This window comes from Diadema setosum, chromosome 16 (genome assembly GCF_964275005.1).
Source record: "Diadema setosum chromosome 16, eeDiaSeto1, whole genome shotgun sequence".
NCBI classification, from domain to species: Eukaryota; Metazoa; Echinodermata; class Echinoidea; order Diadematoida; family Diadematidae; genus Diadema; species Diadema setosum.
This window is the reverse complement of record NC_092700.1, coordinates 29,839,857-29,856,657: the sequence shown is the minus strand read 5'-3', so window position 1 is coordinate 29,856,657 and position 16,801 is coordinate 29,839,857. Positions and strand designations below refer to the sequence as shown.

The window sequence follows — 16,801 nt, the reverse complement described above, 5'->3', positions numbered from 1 at the left end:
CTGGCAAAGATGGTTTCTTCAAAAATGAAAGGGGGTCACCCGTGCCCCTTTTCAATTTTTTCCTTTTACTTAAAGAAAATAAGCGGGGTGCCCCCATTTGGATACAATTATGGAAAACACGAGTCAACAAGAAAATGGGGCGGAACTTTTGCAGAAACTTCCCAGGAAGTCACCTCATCTGAATAATTTTACATGGCAGCCAACGGTATGAGCAAAATATAAAATTGAGGTTTTCAGATGCAAAACTAAAACGCCGCAATGACAGTTAGGATTGTTATAAGCCATTAGGAAAATTGTGTAGCTATTGTCTCACCAAAAGATGGAGTTGTAGTTCCTGGACTAGGTGGTGTAGAAGTTCCCGGAGGAGGTGGTGTTGTTGTCCCTGGACCAGGTGGTGTTGTAGTTCCGGGAGCAGGAGGTGTAGTACTTCCTGGAACAGGTGGTGTTGTAGTTCCGGGAGAAGGTGGTGTTGTAGTTCCTGGAGCAGGTGGTGTTGTAGTTCCAGGAGAAGGTGGGGTTGTACTTCCAGGAGCAGGTGGAGTAGTAGTTCCTGGAGCAGGTGGTGTTGTAGTTCCGGGAGCAGGCGGTGTAGTACTTCCTGGAGCAGGTGGTGTTGTAGTTCCGGGAGCAGGCGGTGTAGTACTTCCTGGAACAGGTGGTGTTGTAGTTCCGGGAGCAGGCGGTGTAGTAGTTAATGGAACAGGTGGTGTTGTAGTTCCAGGAGCAGGCGGTGTAGTAGTTCCTGGAGCAGGTGGTGTTGTAGTTCCGGGAGCAGGTGGTGTAGTACTTCCTGGAGCAGGTGGTGTTGTAGTTCCGGGAGCAGGCGGTGTAGTACTTCCTGGAAAAGGTGGTGTTGTAGTTCCGGGAGCAGGCGGTGTAGTAGTTCCTGGAACAGGTGGTGTTGTACTTCCGGGAGCAGGCGGTGTTGTAGTTCCTGGAGCAGGTGGTGTTGTAGTTCCAGGAGCAGGCGGTGTTGTAGTTCCGGGAGCAGGTGGTGTTGTAGTTCCTGGAGCAGGTGGTGTTGTAGTTCCGGGAGCAGGCGGTGTAGTACTTCCTGGAACAGATGGTGTTGTAGTTCCGGGAGCAGGCGGTGTTGTAGTTCCTGGAGCAGGTGGTGTTGTAGTTCCAGGAGCAGGCGGTGTAGTAGTTCCTGGAGCAGGTGGTGTTGTAGTTCCGGGAGCAGGTGGTGTTGTAGTTCCTGGAGCAGGTGGTGTTGTAGTTCCGGGAGCAGGCGGTGTAGTACTTCCTGGAACAGATGGTGTTGTAGTTCCGGGAGCAGGCGGTGTAGTAGTTCCTGGAACAGGTGGTGTTGTAGTTCCGGGAGCAGGCGGTGTTGTAGTTCCTGGAGCAGGTGGTGTTGTAGTTCCAGGAGCAGGCGGTGTAGTAGTTCCGGGAGCAGGTGGTGTTGTAGTTCCGGGAGCAGGTGGTGTTGTAGTTCCTGGAGCAGGTGGCGTTGTAGTTCCGGGAGCAGGCGGTGTAGTACTTCCTGGAACAGATGGTGTTGTAGTTCCGGGAGCAGGTGGTGTTGTAGTTCCGGGAGCAGGCGGTGTGGTACTTCCAGGAGCAGGTGGAGTAGTTGTCCCTGGAGCAGGTGGTGTTATAGTTTCGGGAGTAGGCGGTGTAGTACTTCCTGGAACAGGTGGGGTTGTAGTTCCGGGAACAGGTGTTGTTGTCCCAGGAGCAGGTGGAGTAGTAGTTCCTGGAGCAGGTGGTGTTGTAGTTCCGGGAGCAGGCGGTGTAGTACTTCCTGGAACAGGTGGGGTTGTAGTTCCTGGAACAGGTGTTGTTGTTGTCCCAGGAGCAGGTGGAGTAGTAGTTCCTGGAGCAGGTGGTGTTGTACTTCCAGGAGCAGGTGGAGTAGTAGTTCCTGGAGCAGGTGGTGTTGCAGTTCCGGGAGCAGTCGGTGTAGTACTTCCTGGAGCAGGTGGTGTAGTACTTCCTGGAACAGGTGGTGTTGTAGTTCCGGGAGCAGGCGGGGTTGTAGTTCCTGGAGCAGGTGGTGTTGTAGTTTCTGGAACAGGTGGTGTTGTTGTTCCAGGAGCAGGTGGTGTTGTTGTCCCTGGAGCAGGTGGTGTTGTTGTCCCTGGAGCAGGTGGTGTTGCAGTTCCGGGAGTAGGTGTTGTTGTCCCTGGACCGGGTGGTGTAGTGGTTCCTGGAGCAGGTGGTGTTTTTGTCCCTGGACCAGGTGGTGTAGTACTTCCTGGAGCAGGTGGTGTCGTAGTTCCTGGAGCAGGTGGTGTAGTAGTTCCTGGAGCAGGTGGTGTTGTCGTCACTGGACCAGGTGGTGTAGTACTTCCAGGACTAGAAGGTGTTGTAGTTTCTTCAACAGGTGGTGTGGTAGTTCCTGGAGCGGGTGGTGTTGTTGTTCCTCTACCTGGTGTTGTAGTTTCTTCACTAGGTGGTGTAGTTGTTTCTCCTTCGGATGGCGTTGTTTCAGGTAAGCATGTTGGTGGCAGCGTCGGTGTGTTACAGCAATAAAATCTAAAGACAAGCAAGGAGTATGAGAGAAAAATCAAAGGGATGTTTTACAGCTCTATACTTCTTTGGAGATAATATGCACCTTTGGCTTAATTTATTACATGCTTCAGCTCTTGATAGGAAAGAATTACCGATGAAAATGAAATCAATAGCCTACTATTGGCAAATAAGACATAGCATTGTTTATCCCGGGATTTGTTCTGTGGATCTGTTTGGGATTAGTTAGGTGTCCATATCTTATTTCCTTTTGCAATTCCGGTTCATATGTATAACAGTATATCAATCATATCATCTGTTGTATTACGTGTTGGGGAAATGCACCCTACAAGCACTGCCATTTATCAATCTTCCCCATTTCCCTGTACTTATACTATTCCGTAAACTTATCTTTAATTATGCATTGTGATGTATTTTATGTATTCAATTATTGTAAAATAAATATATGTTTCTGTTGGAAATGGAAAAAATAAATAAATAAAAACTGAAATGAATTCACCTCATACCTGATTTGGTAATTCAGACATAGCTGCTGCTCTTTTGTATGATTACAAACCAGTCCAGTCTCCACATCACATATCATGTCTTGACCTATAAACTCCCAGTCGTAATGGGGTTCGTCTACCATCTGACATTCCGCAGCTAGTGGATAGTCACAGATTTCCATCTGTGTGCGACAATCCTTGATGTACTCAAACTCGCCATCGTCTGATGGCAGAATTTTATCCTCATCATTGCACCAGGGTGTCCATTCGCAAACTGGGGTAGGTGTAGTGCAATCTGCGTTTCATAAACAAATTTAAACAATAGCTTTACTTCAGTAATAGGCGCCGTTGATGGTATGATTCTGATGCATTCACAGATTCAAATATTAATTTGTTGTTGGAATTCAGACATTGTCGTTTTTATTAAACATAATTTTTGTTTAGACCCAAGTTGAGCATGAGAATAAAGCTACGCATAATGGCATTGTACATTCGGTGTCATGGATAAATCATTCCCTACTAGTTTCTATGATGAAAAATGAGATGTTACTTTATCCATTCTGAATACTCTAAACAATCAAATGTATACCGAGATGCTAACAGTCTCAAACTGTGGTGCATTTTGTGTGCGTGTGTCTGTGTTTAACTTGTCACAAAAAGGACATTTCAACGAAAAATAAATCAACATAACTACAGTGGGATTTTTGTTTTTCAAGACTACCAAATAAAGTAATCCGTTCAATGCGCGACTGAGAGCGATTGGGCATGTAACTTTTGAGATATTCATCTGGAACAGATATAAAAAATAATGATTGCGCAGGAACTCGACCTCGATACCCTCCAGATAAGTTTCAACCAAATTTACAGACGTGCTACCACACAAGAAGATTTTGTGATGCACAATGAAAGCAAAAACAAAGATGGGTGGAAATCAATGTCTCCAGCATGAGTAAACCCTATGTGACGTCAAAAGAACGATTGAATGTGGATGTCTATAGGGAGTCACACAGTACACTTTTATAGCAAGGTCAAGACAGGGCCATTTGAGAGAATTTCTGGTTTCCATGGACAGGGGGTATAGCGTCAAGAGGAGGCTTGGCCAATGCAAAACAAAATAGTTAAGAAAGATGTTGACAGGCAGAAAAAAAACAGCCAAGAAGGAAATGGGGCAGAACTTTTGCAGAAACCTAGAGAATAATCACCTCAACTGACTAACTTTACATGGCAACCTATGGTACGATAAGAATACAAATTCTAGGTTCTCAAATGCAAAATTCAGATGCTGCAATGCAAATTAGGGTTAATATCATCCATTAGGTAATTTTCGTAGCTTCTGTCTCACCAAAAGGTGGTGTAGTAGTTCCTGGACCGGGTGGTGTAGTAGTTTCTGGGCCAGGTGGTGTAGTACTTGATGGACCAGGCGGTGTTGTAGTTCCTGGACCAGGTGGTGTAGTACTTCCTGGACCAGGTGGAGTAGTACTTCCAGGACCAGGTGGTGTAGTTGTTTCTTCAGCAGGTGTAGTACTTCCTGGAGCAGGTGGTGTTGTAGTTCCTGGACCAGGTGGTGTAGTACTTCCTGGACCAGGTGGAGTAGTACTTCCAGGACCAGTTGGTGTAGTAGTTTCTTCACCAGGTGTAGTACTTCCTGGAGCAGGTGGTGTTGTACTTTGTGGACCAGGTGGTGTTGTTGATCCTGGACCAGGTGGTGTTGTAGTCTCTGGAGCAGGTGGTGTTGTAGTTCCTGGACCAGGTGGTGTTGTAGTTTCTGGAGCAGGTGGTGTTGTTGATCCTGGACCAGGTGGTGTAGTACTTCCTGGACCAGGCGGTGTTGTAGTTCCTGGACTAGGTGGTGTTGTTGATCCTGGACCAGGCGGTGTTGTAGTTCCTGGACTAGGTGGTGTTGTTGATCCTGGACCAGGTGGTGTTGTAGTTTCTGGACCAGGTGGTGTTGTTGATCCTGGACCAGGTGATGTAGTACTTCCTGGACCAGGCGGTGTTGTAGTTCCTGGACCAGGTGGTGTAGTAGTTCCTGGACCAGGTGGTGTTGTCGTTCCTGGACCAGGTGGTGTAGTACTTCCAGGACCAGGTGGTGTAGTTGTTTCTTCACCAGGTGTTGTACTTCCTGGAGCAGGTGGTGTTGTAGTTCCTGGACCAGGTGGTGTTGTTGATCCTGGACCAGGTGGTGTAGTACTTTGTGGACCAGGCGGTGTTGTAGTTCCTGGACCAGGTGGTGTTGTGGTCCCTGGACCAGGTGGTGTTGTGGTCCCTGGACCAGGTGGTGTTGTTGTTCGTGGACCAGGTGGTGTAGTGGTTTCTCCTTCCGATGGTGTTGTTTCAGGTAAGCATGTAGGTGGCAGTGTTGGTGTGTTGCAGCAATAAAATCTTAAGACAAGGAGTATAAGACGAAATTGAAAGGATGGCTTACAGCTTTTTATTTGTTCGGAGATTTTATGCTCCTTTATTTGAATTCATTACATACTTTAGTTTTTGGTAGAAAAAAATTAGCGATGAAAATGAAAGTGAGTGACAATTTTATTGCCAAAGCCAGAATCATTTATCCAGGGATTTGTTCAGGGGGTCTGTTTTGGATTAGTCAGGTTTCCATATCTTATTTCCTTTTGCAATTCCGGTTCATATGTATAACAGTATATCAATCATATCATCTGTTGTATTACGTGTTGGGGAAATGCACCCTACAAGCACTGCCATTTATCAATCTTCCCCATTTCCAGTATTTCCCTGTACTTATACTATTCCGTAAACTTATCTTTAATTATGCATTGTGGTGTATTTTATGTATTCAATTATTGTAAAATATATACATGTTTCTGTTGGAAATGGAAAAAATAAATGAATAAAAACTGAAATGAATTCACCTCATACCTGATTTGATAATTCAGACATAGCTGCTGCTCTTTTGTATGATTACAAACAAGTCCAGTCTCCACATCACATATCATGTCTTGACCTATAAACTCCCAGTCGTAATGGGGTTCGTCTACCATCTGACATTCCGCAGCTAGTGGATAGTCACAGATTTCCATCTGTGTGCGACAATCCTTGACGTACTCAAACTCGCCATCGTCTGATGGCAGAATTTTATCCTCATCATTGCACCAGGGTGTCCATTCGCAAACTGGGGTAGGTGTAGTGCAATCTGCGTTTCATAAACAAATTTAAACAATAGCTTTACTTCAGTAATAGGCGCCGTTGATGGTATGATTCCGATGCATTCACAGATTCAAATATCAATTTGTTGTTGGAATTCAGACATTGTCATTTTTATTAAACATAATTTTTGTTTAAACCCAAGTTAAGCATGAGAATAAAGCTACGCATAATGGCATTGTACATTCGGTGTCATGGATAAATCATACCCTACTAGTTTCCATGGTGAAAAATGAGATGTTACTTTATCCATTCTGAATACTCTAAACAATCATATGTATACCGAGATGCTAACAGTCTCAAACTGTGGTGCATTTTGTGTGCGTGTGTCTGTGTTTAACTTGTCACAAAAAGGACATTTCAACGAAAAATAAATCAACATAACTACAGTGGGATTTTTGTTTTTCAAGACTACCAAATAAAGTAATCCATTCAATGCGCGACTGAGAGCGATTGGGCATGTAACTTTTGAGATATTCATCTGGAACAAATTAAAAAAATTAATAACTGCGCAGGAACTCGAACTCGATACCCTCCAGATAAGTTTCAACCAAATTTACAGACGTGCTACCACATAAGAAGATTTTGTGATGCACAATGAAAGCAAAAAAAAAAAAAAAAAGATGGGTGGAAATTAATGTCTCCAGCATGAGTAAACCCTATGTGACGTCAAAAGAACGATTGAATGTGGATGTCTATAAGGAGTCACACAGTACACTTTCATAGCAAGGTCAAGACAGGGCCATTTGAGAGAATTTCTGGTTTCCATGGACAGGGGGTATAGCGTCAAGAGGAGGCTTGGCCAATGCAAAACAAAATAGTTAAGAAAGTTTTTGACAGGCAGAAAACACCAGCCCAGAAAGAAATGGGGCAGAACTTTTGCAGAAACCTAGAGAATGATCACCTCATCTGACTAACTTTACATGGCAACCCATGGTACAGTACCTGCGGTACAACAAAAATACAAATTCTAGGTTTTCAAATGCAAAATTCAGATGCCACAATGAAAATTAGGATTATCAGCCATTAGGTAATTTTCGTGGCTTCTGTCTTACCAAAAGGTGGTGTAGTAGTTCCTGGACCAGGTGGTGTTGTAGTTTCTGGACCAGGTGGTGTTGTTGTTCCAGGACCAGGTGGTGTAGTTGTTTCTTCACCAGGTGTAGTACTTCCTGGAGGAGGTGGTGTTGTAGTTCCTGGACCAGGTGGTGTTGTTGATCCTGGACCAGGTGGTGTAGTACTTCCTGGACCAGGCGGTGTTGTAGTTCCTAGACCAGGTGGTGTGGTAGTTCCTGGACCAGGTGGTGTTGTGGTCCCTGGACCAGGTGGTGTTGTTGTTCCCGGACGAGGTGGTGTAGTGGTTTCTCCTTCTGATGGTGTTGTTTCAGGTAAGCATGTAGGTGGCAGCGTTGGTGTGTTGCAGCAATAAAATCTTAAGACAAGGGGTATGAGACAAAATTGAAAGGATGGTTCACAGCTTTTCATTTCTTCGGAGATTTTATGGACCTTTATTTAAATTCATCACATACTTCAGCTTTTGGTAGAAAAGGATTAGCGATGAAAATGAAAGTGAGTGACAATTTTATTGCCAAAGCCAGAATCATTTATCTAGGGATTTGTTCAGGGGGTTTGTTTTGGATTAGACGGGTTTCCATATCTTATTTCCTTTTGCAATTCCGGTTCATTTGTAGGGCTACTAGGTGTTTCAAAAAATATTTCCCAATTTTGATCATTAATAGCTCAAAAACTATTCATCCGATAAAACTGTCATTGATATAAATAATAGCTGAATAGCGTACAATTTGGTTGAAGGTAATTTAAATGTGAAAGCATAAATCAGTTTCATTAAATCTAAGATTGATTTTGAAGTAAGGTTTCAGATTTTGGTCAAATTTTAACCCTCTGTACAAAAACTGAACCTTGCACAGGAACCAATGATGTGTATGTGAGTGTGTGCTGACAATGGCCCTGAACAATGGACATGCCTGAACCACCTGTTGACTTGGCGTCAGCCTCGTGCTCCCTGGCACATGAATGCTTAATCAATAATTCATGTGGATCAAACTGCCCTGGGCACTGCTAGTCTGGATTCATGCACGGTAAAGGGTAAACTGCATGCACATGGAAAAAGGAAGCACACGTTTCCATGTGCTTGAAAACACCACATTCCATTCCAGCTGGCAATCATTTTCAATTTTTGCTTCACATATCACTAAATTTGGGATATAAATAAGCATAAATGATCTAAAGTTCCTCTTTTTAATACGACTGTCTACTAATTCAATAGTCTGACAAATTTTTCGCTTTTTGATAAAAAGAAATCATTTTTGGCAAAGAGTTCAGCAGCATTTATCATTGGGGCGATATGTTTCACAGTAGATTTATTAAAGGCTCCAGTTGTACACAAGTGTATACTCTAATTGATTTTCTTTACTTCCTGTCACAATGTTTACGATAGAACAGAAGGTATTCATTGTAATTTCATTTTTCAGAAGTAGGGAGAGCACTGTCGAATCCCAACGACAGCATCGGCAGGCGTTTGACTTTACACAGATACTGCCAGAGGCTGAATAAAGATTAGTTGTGATAGTGGAATTTCTCATGAATAAATAATGAAGCATTCAAACCCTAACCATTGTTTAGGACCATTGTCAGGGTGTTAACCACACACTCCCACACACACCCATTGACCCCTGTGCAAAGTGAAATTTTGTACAGAGGGTTGAAAATAGAGCAAAATCTGGAACCTTACTGTGAAATTAATCATGGATTTCATGAAACTGATTTATGTTTTCATATTCAAACCACCTTCAACCAAATTGTACACCATTCAGCTATTACTCATATCAATGACAGTGTTATTTGATATATAGTTTATGAATTATTAAGAATCAAAAGTGGGAAATGTTTTTTGAAACACCTAGTACAACAGTATATCAATCATATCATCTGTTGTATTAGGTGTTGGGGAAATGCACCCTACAAGCTCTGCCATTTATCATTCTTCCCCATTTCCAACATTTTCCTGTCCTTATACTATTCCGTAAACTTATCTTTATTAATGCATTGTGATGTATTTCATGTATTCAATCATTGTAAAATATATACATGTTTCTGTTGGAAATGGAAAAAATAAATGAATAAAAACTGAAATGAATTCATCTCATACCTGATTTGGTAATTGAGACATAGCTGCTGCTCTTTTGTATGATTACAAACAAGTCCAGTCTCCACATCACATATCATGTCTTGACCTATAAACTCCCAGTCGTAATGGGGTTCGTCTACCATCTGACATTCCGCAGCTAGTGGATAGTCACAGATTTCCATCTGTTTACGACAATCCTTGACGTACTCAAACTCGCCCTCGTCTGATGGCAGGATTTTATCCTCATCATTGCACCAGGGTGTCCATTCGCAAACTGGGGTAGGTGTAGTGCAATCTGCGTTTCACAAAAAAGATTTAAACAATAAATTTACTTTAGTAACAGGCGCCTGTGATGGTATGATTCCGATGTATTCACAGATTCAAATATCAATTTGTTGTTGGAATTCCGACATTGTCGTTTTTATCAAACATATTTTTTTTAGACCCAAGTTAAGCATGAGAATAAAGTTACGCATAATGGTATTGCACATTCGCTGTCATGTATAAATCATTCCCTACTAGTTTCCATGATGAAAATTGAGATGTTACTTTATCCATTCCGAATACTCCAAACAATCAAATGTATACCGAGATGCTAACAGTCTCAAACTGTGGTGCATTTTGTGTGTGTGTGTGTGTGTGTGTGTGTGTGTGTATTTAACTTGTCACAAAAAGGAAATTTCAACGAAAAATAAATAAACATAACTACAGTGGGATTTTTTTTTCTCAAGACTACAAAATAAAGTAATCCATTCAATGCGCGACTGAGAGCGATTGGCCATGAGATATTCATCTGGAACAGATAAAAAAAATGATAACTGCGCCGGGACGCGAACTCGATACCTTCCAGATAAGTTTTAACCAAATTTCCAGACGTGATACCAAACGAGAAGATTTTGTGATGCACAATGAAAGTAAAAACAGTAGGGTGGAAATAAATGTTTCCAGCGTGAGTAGAACCTATGTGACGTCAAAAGAATGAGGAAAAGGCATCTCCAATAGTATGCCTCATGCTGTCTTGAATGTGGATGTCCATAAGGAGTTACACAGCACAAATTTACAGTTTGGTCAAGACAGGGCCATTTGAGAGAATTTCTAGTTTGCATGGACAGGGGGTAATGACGTCAAGAGAAGGCTTGACCAATACAAAACAAAATGGTTAAGAAAGTTTTTGACAGGCAGAAAACACCAGCTAAGAAGGAAATGGGGCAGAACTTTTGCAGAAACCTAGAGAATAATCACCTCATCTGACTAACTTTACATGGCAACCTATGGTACGAGAAAAATATAAATTTGAGGTTTTCAAATGCAAAATTCATATGCCGCAATGAAAATTAGGGTTAATATCACCCATTAGGTAATTTTCGTAGCTTCTGTCTTACCAAAAGGTTGTGTTGTAGTTTCTGGACCAGGTGGTGTAGTACTTCCTGGACCAGGTGGAGTAGTTGTTTCTTCAGCAGGTGTAGTACTTCCTGGAGCAGGTGGTGTTGTAGTTCTTGGACCAGGTGGTGTTGTAGTTTCTGGACCAGGTGGTGTTGTTGTTCCAGGACCAGGTGGTGTAGTACTTTCTGGACCAGATGGAGTAGTACTTCCAGGACCAGGTGGTGTAGTTGTTTCTTCACCAGGTGTTGTACTTCCTGGAGCAGGTGGTGTAGTAGTTTCTGGACCAGGTGGTGTTGTAGATTCTGGACCAGGTGGTGTTGTTGATCCTGGACCAGGTAGTGTTGTTGTTCCAGGACCAGGTGGAGTAGTACTTCCAGGACCAGGTGGTGTAGTTGTTTCTTCACCAGGTGTAGTACTTCCTGGAGCAGGTGGTGTTGTAGTTCCTGGACCAGGTGGTGTTGTAGTTTCTGGACCAGGTGGTGTTGTCGTCCCTGGACCAGGTGGTGTAGTGGTTTCTCCTTCCGATGGCGTTGTTTCAGGTAAGCATGTAGGTGGCAGCGTTGGTGTGTTGCAGCAATAAAATCTTAAGACAAGGAGTATGAGACAAAATTTAAAGGATGGCTCACAGGTTTTTATTTCTTCGGAGATTTTATGGACCTTTATTTAAATTCATCACATACTTTAGTTTTTGGTAGAAAAGAATTAGCGATGAAAATGAAAGTGAGTGACAGTTTTATTGCCAAAGCCAGAATCATTTTTCTAGGGATTTATCCAGGTGGTCTGTTTTGGATTAGTCAGGTTTCCATATCTTATTTCCTTTTGCAATTCCGGTTCATATGTATAACATTTTCCGTTTGTTTTACGTACTTAAACTATTCGTGAAAGAACAAGCGTTGAAAATGAAATGGAAAAAAGAAACATTTTTGCTCAAGAGGTAAAGTTAGTTTCTTTTTCACAAAGAACTTAATCGTTCAGGTACAAAATAAATGTCACATACAATACATAAAGACAAATAATACAAAATTGACAGGCAGTTACAAAACGTCTAAACAATATAAGTACGATTCCAATTGATATTAGATACAAAACCTTTAGTTTTTCAGACATATATTCGCCTACTCTCTTCGCTTGCTTTAAAAATTGACAAAATTGGCTAAAATGTAATACATGTAATTTCTTTTTAATTCTTACAGAAAATATAAAGTGTTTTGCACGCAAATAAACCACGTTGTAACACTTTGGGTTTCCTGTAGAACCAAGTATAAAAGCACTTTTTGTAATTTGAGTTTGATTCTGTAACATAATTTCCTGTATTTGAGCAATAAACCTTGAGTAATATCACATTCCCAAAATAAATGTGCAATTGTTTCTGTGGAGCTCAAACAAAACGCACAGAGGTCTGTGTTAGATAGTCCCATTGCAAAAAGTAATTTATTAACACCAATATTTCTATGCAAAATTTCATATTGACAATAATGAAGTCTTTGATTCAGGGTAGAATAAGGAACATTGTATATTTTAATCCAATCTAAGTTTTGGTTAAATATTTCTTCCCATTTCCTTTCAGATTTAGGTAGTTGAAATATTTTATCACATAATATTCGGTGTATACATCGACATATCTTGGTTCTTTTGAACAAATTACATATCGTATCTTTTGTTACGTCTGTATTTCATTATCATTTACTGATTTCTTTTCAATACATTTTTCAACTCTGAGGAGATTGCATGAATAACTGAAAAATACTCTAAAAATTACAACAAACACCGTGTTTAGCCCGAAACTGTTCAAAACTTTAAAAAGATGAACCATGCACATCACTCAATAATTGTGTCATCTTTAATATACCCATTTGAAACATTGCTTTCTTAAAAACAATCTCATTATTTACACGAACTGATGAATTAAACCAAATTACATGGTTTTAACTTGTTCTACGGATAAATTAGGGGAAAAAGTATATTTACACCAAGCCTTAAGAATTTCCCGTATAAAACAGCCTTGAATCAAATTGATCTTCTTTTCTGTACCGGCCATATTACAATATCAAATTATATTACCCCCTAAGTTATCTAAATAATGTTCAAAAAACATTTCCTTTTCCTCTGTTTTTTATCATTTAATAATCTTTTCACCTAGGTGATTTTAAGAAATTATGGATGGAAAATGAAATATCTTTACAACTCCCTGCCAATAATCTCCAGTTATTGTTCGTCGGCTGATTTCATCTGGTTTATCATCCCAGATAAAAGAAAATACTATTTGTTCTATTTCTTTTATAAACTATGCTGGTGGAGAAGGTAATACCGAAAACAGAAAAAGTAATTGGGAAAGAGCCAAAGATTTTAATATAACAATTTTCCCGATGAGGGTTAAATGTCTTCTTGACCAAATTTTTAAAATATCCAGCAATTTTCGTTTTTTAGGTATATAATTCAACTCAAACATATCATTGAAAGTTGCGGAGAACGTGATTCCGAGTAACTTAAATGGTCCACAATAAAAACTAAAATCGGAGTTGCTTATATCTTGTGGACGTGCATTATAATAACCAAGAGCCTCAATTTCACTTTTTCAAATCAGTTACTTCATACCTGATTCGGTAATCCAGACATAGCTGCTGCTCTTTTGTGTGATTACAAACAAGTCCAGTCTCCACATCACATATCATGTCTTGACCTATGAACTTCCAGTCGTAGTGAGGTGCGTCCACCATTTGACATTCCGCTGCTAGTGGATAGTCACAGATATCCATCTGTGTACGACAATCCTTGATTAACTCAAACTCGCCATCGTCTGATGGCAGGATTTTATCATCATCAGTGCACCAGGGTGTCCATTCGCAAACTGGGGTAGGTGTAGTGCAATCTGCGTTTCATAAACGAAGTTAGAAATGACTCAATATTAGTAACAGCTGCATAGGTTTTATGATTCAGATATATTCAAACAATCAAATACGGTGTTTGTTGTAATTTTTGTAGAGTATTTATTTTGTTAGAGTATTCATGCAATCTCCTTAGAGTGGAAAAAATATATTGAAAAGAAATCAGTAAATGATAATGAAATATAGACGCAACAAGAAGAAACGATATATAATTTGTTCAAAACAATTGAGATATGTCGATATATACACCGAATATTATGTGATAGAATATTTCAACTACCTAAATCAGAAAGGAAATGGAAAGAAATATTAAATCAAAACTTAGACTGGACTAAAATATATAATGTTCCTTATACATCCACTCTGAATCAAAGACTTCGTTATTTTCTGTATAAAATTCTGCATAGAAATATTGTTGTTAACAAATTACTTTTTGCAATGGGACTATCTGACTCACACCTCTGTTCGTTTAGTTCGAGCTCCACAGAAACATTTGCACATCTGTTTTGGGAATGTGATGTTACCTAAAGGTTTATTTCTCAAATACAAAGAAATTATGTTACAGAATCAAACTCAAATTACTAGAAGTTCCTTTACACTTGGTTCTACAGAAAATCCAAAATGTTACAATGCGGTTTATTTGTACGATAAATACTTTATATTTTCTGTGAGAAATAAAAAGACATTGTTATATTTTAGCCAATTTTGGCAATTTTTAAAGCAAGCGAAGAAAGTAGATGAATATTTGTCCGAGAAAACTACATTATCTAGTTGTTTCGCAGTTGCCTGTCAAATTTGGATCATTAGTATTTATGTATTATATGTGACATTTATTTGTACCTGAATCTTTATATGAACAAAATTTCTTTAAAAAAATACCAACAACAATAACAACAAAATGATAATGATGATTATCGTGGCACTAGCGAAACTATCGGTAGTTAGACAGGAGCAAGTTAGACTCTTTACTCAGCCGCCGATGAGTAGATTGTCAGCAAATTCCCATTGGCTCATGCGTACAACGGAGACGCGCGTACGGGCACATGGGTGTAATAAATGACGTGAGTGCACGCAATTTTTTGAAATGCTGAAACTAGTTTGAAAGGCTTGTAAAATAATTTCATACCATTTGGAGCACTTTTAACTTTTGACGCGCACCTACGCGCACTAACTGTAATGATATATATATATATATATGTATATGTATATATATATATATATATATATAGACAGTTACTAGTACATGAAATATGTTTCTACCAGACTTCATTTCAAAATGGCGCGTATAATGAAGATGAATACGATAATATGTGATTTTAGAAAAAGATGCCATACTAACATCACGGCTGAAGGTTAAAGAAAAAAATATATATATATACCATCATTAGATCATACGAAATAAGTGACGACGTTTTGAGTGATAAGCGATTGAACTTTTTGAGATAATCCATACACCAGATTTGTACAACAAGAAATAAGGAATAATAAAGGAAATAATTCCTACAGAAACACAAGATTTTCACACTGATTACACACCGATTATCTTAGCCACAATCATTTATCTGCAAACAACGCCTACGGCAAGACGGTATTTTCAGGAATGAGATGTTATACCTAATCCATTTTCTTTTCGTATAACTACTTGAATGGCTCCATTGTGTTGTCACTCCAGTTTGCCGCATTCAATCTTGTTAAAGACTTTAACAAGAAAGTCAGTTATCAGAATATCTTATTGATTGCTTGTGGTGAGTGCTTACAATCAATTTCACAAGATAGTGAATAACAATCAAAATTTAGAAGCAATAAGTTTCCTATATCACATAAGAATTCAAGGACTGGTCACAGTTTTACGTTGTAACTGATTGTACAAAGTATGTTTTTATGTCTTGTGAAATTTAATACGAGAAACTAAGAATTAAAGCAGTTATAGATAACGCAATCAAAGGCCCCCCCCCCAAAAAAAAAAAAAAAAATCCCACTAATTTCAGGAAAAAAGCAATACAAAATTTGATTTTTATCATCGGTCCTTAATAAATATTCGAGGCTGCTATCTCACCAAAAGGTGGTGTGGTAGTTCCTCCACCAGGAGGTGTGGTAGTTGCTCCACCAGTTGGTGTGGTAGTTCCTCCACCAGGAGGTGTGGTCGTTCCTCCACCAGTTGGTTGGGTAGTTCCTCCCCTAGGTGGTGTTGTAGTATGGTCAATGCCTGTTGTGGTAAATCTTGTAACAGGTGGTGTGGTAGTTACTCCCCTAGGTGGTGTTGTTGTTCGTTCACTGCCTGTTGTGGTAGTTCCTCCACTATGTGGTGTTGTAGTTACTCCACTAGGTGGTGTAGTTGTTTCTCCCCCGGAAGGCGTCGTGATTATATGTGGTGTTGTTTCAGGGAAGCATGTAGGTGGCAGCGTTGGTGTGTTGCAGCAATAAAATCTTGAAACACAAACGGAGTATGAATGGAAATTAATAGGACTCTTTTAGAGCTTTATATATTCTTTGGACAGGACATAGTCTAAAACATTTTCCTTTTGCCTTACGTACTTCAACTTTTCGTGAAACAATTAGCGTTGAAAACGAAATGAAAAAAAAAAAGGAGTAACATTTTTGCTCAAGAAGTAATAATTTGTTATCTCATACCTGATTCGGTAGTCCAGACATAGCTGCTGCTCTTTTGTATGATTACAAACCAGTCCAGTTTCCACATCACATATCATGTCTTGACCTATGAACTTCCAGTCGTAGTGAGGTGTGTCCACCATCTGACATTCCGCTGCTAGTGGATAGTCACAGATATCCATCTGTTTGCGACAATCCTTGATGTACTCAAATTCGCCATCGTCTGATGGTAGGATCTTTACATCATCACTGCACCAGGGTGTCCACTCGCAAACTGGGGTAGGTGGAGTGCAATCTGTATTGTAATGAAAATGAGCCCAATACGGTCATTTTGATTCAGTCTCGACGTTAAATTAGAATGAAACCAGAACATGTATGGGAAATGAGGGAATGCAGCAATGTCAGTAGAACACATCAGCAAAGTTTGAGGATAATGATACGACGTGTTCAAAGATTAAACATATGAATATTTGAAGTACTGGTGCAGTGTCATCACAGGATGAAAAGACTATAGCAATTTTTAACTTCATTTATGGATAACGATGTATCTTTAATAGCATTGAATAGATTCAACATTCATGTATTTTCATTTTTCTAACAGTGTATGAAACAGGACTCAACTGACTTACGCAGAGGGAATGATGTTACCC

The 16,801-nt window shown here is 40.0% G+C and overlaps 1 protein-coding gene across 1 annotated transcript in view; it reads right to left on the bottom strand.

The window, feature by feature from the left end:
* Nucleotides 1-16,342, bottom strand: part of LOC140239806 (uncharacterized) — a 29,409-nt gene extending 13,067 nt beyond the window's left edge. Inside the window, exons 1-11 of the mRNA XM_072319624.1 lie at nucleotides 16,173-16,342; nucleotides 15,598-15,968; nucleotides 13,252-13,525; nucleotides 10,656-11,239; nucleotides 9,295-9,568; nucleotides 7,184-7,557; nucleotides 5,844-6,117; nucleotides 4,780-5,342; nucleotides 4,303-4,749; nucleotides 2,982-3,255; nucleotides 314-2,481 (exon numbers count right to left, since the gene is read on the bottom strand). Of these exons, the coding sequence (XP_072175725.1) occupies nucleotides 314-2,481; nucleotides 2,982-3,255; nucleotides 4,303-4,749; nucleotides 4,780-5,342; nucleotides 5,844-6,117; nucleotides 7,184-7,557; nucleotides 9,295-9,568; nucleotides 10,656-11,239; nucleotides 13,252-13,525; nucleotides 15,598-15,968; nucleotides 16,173-16,333 (5,764 nt within the window). The 5' untranslated portion in view covers nucleotides 16,334-16,342. The remainder of the gene's footprint in view (nucleotides 1-313; nucleotides 2,482-2,981; nucleotides 3,256-4,302; nucleotides 4,750-4,779; nucleotides 5,343-5,843; nucleotides 6,118-7,183; nucleotides 7,558-9,294; nucleotides 9,569-10,655; nucleotides 11,240-13,251; nucleotides 13,526-15,597; nucleotides 15,969-16,172) is intronic.
* Nucleotides 16,343-16,801: the final 459 nt, after the last annotated feature.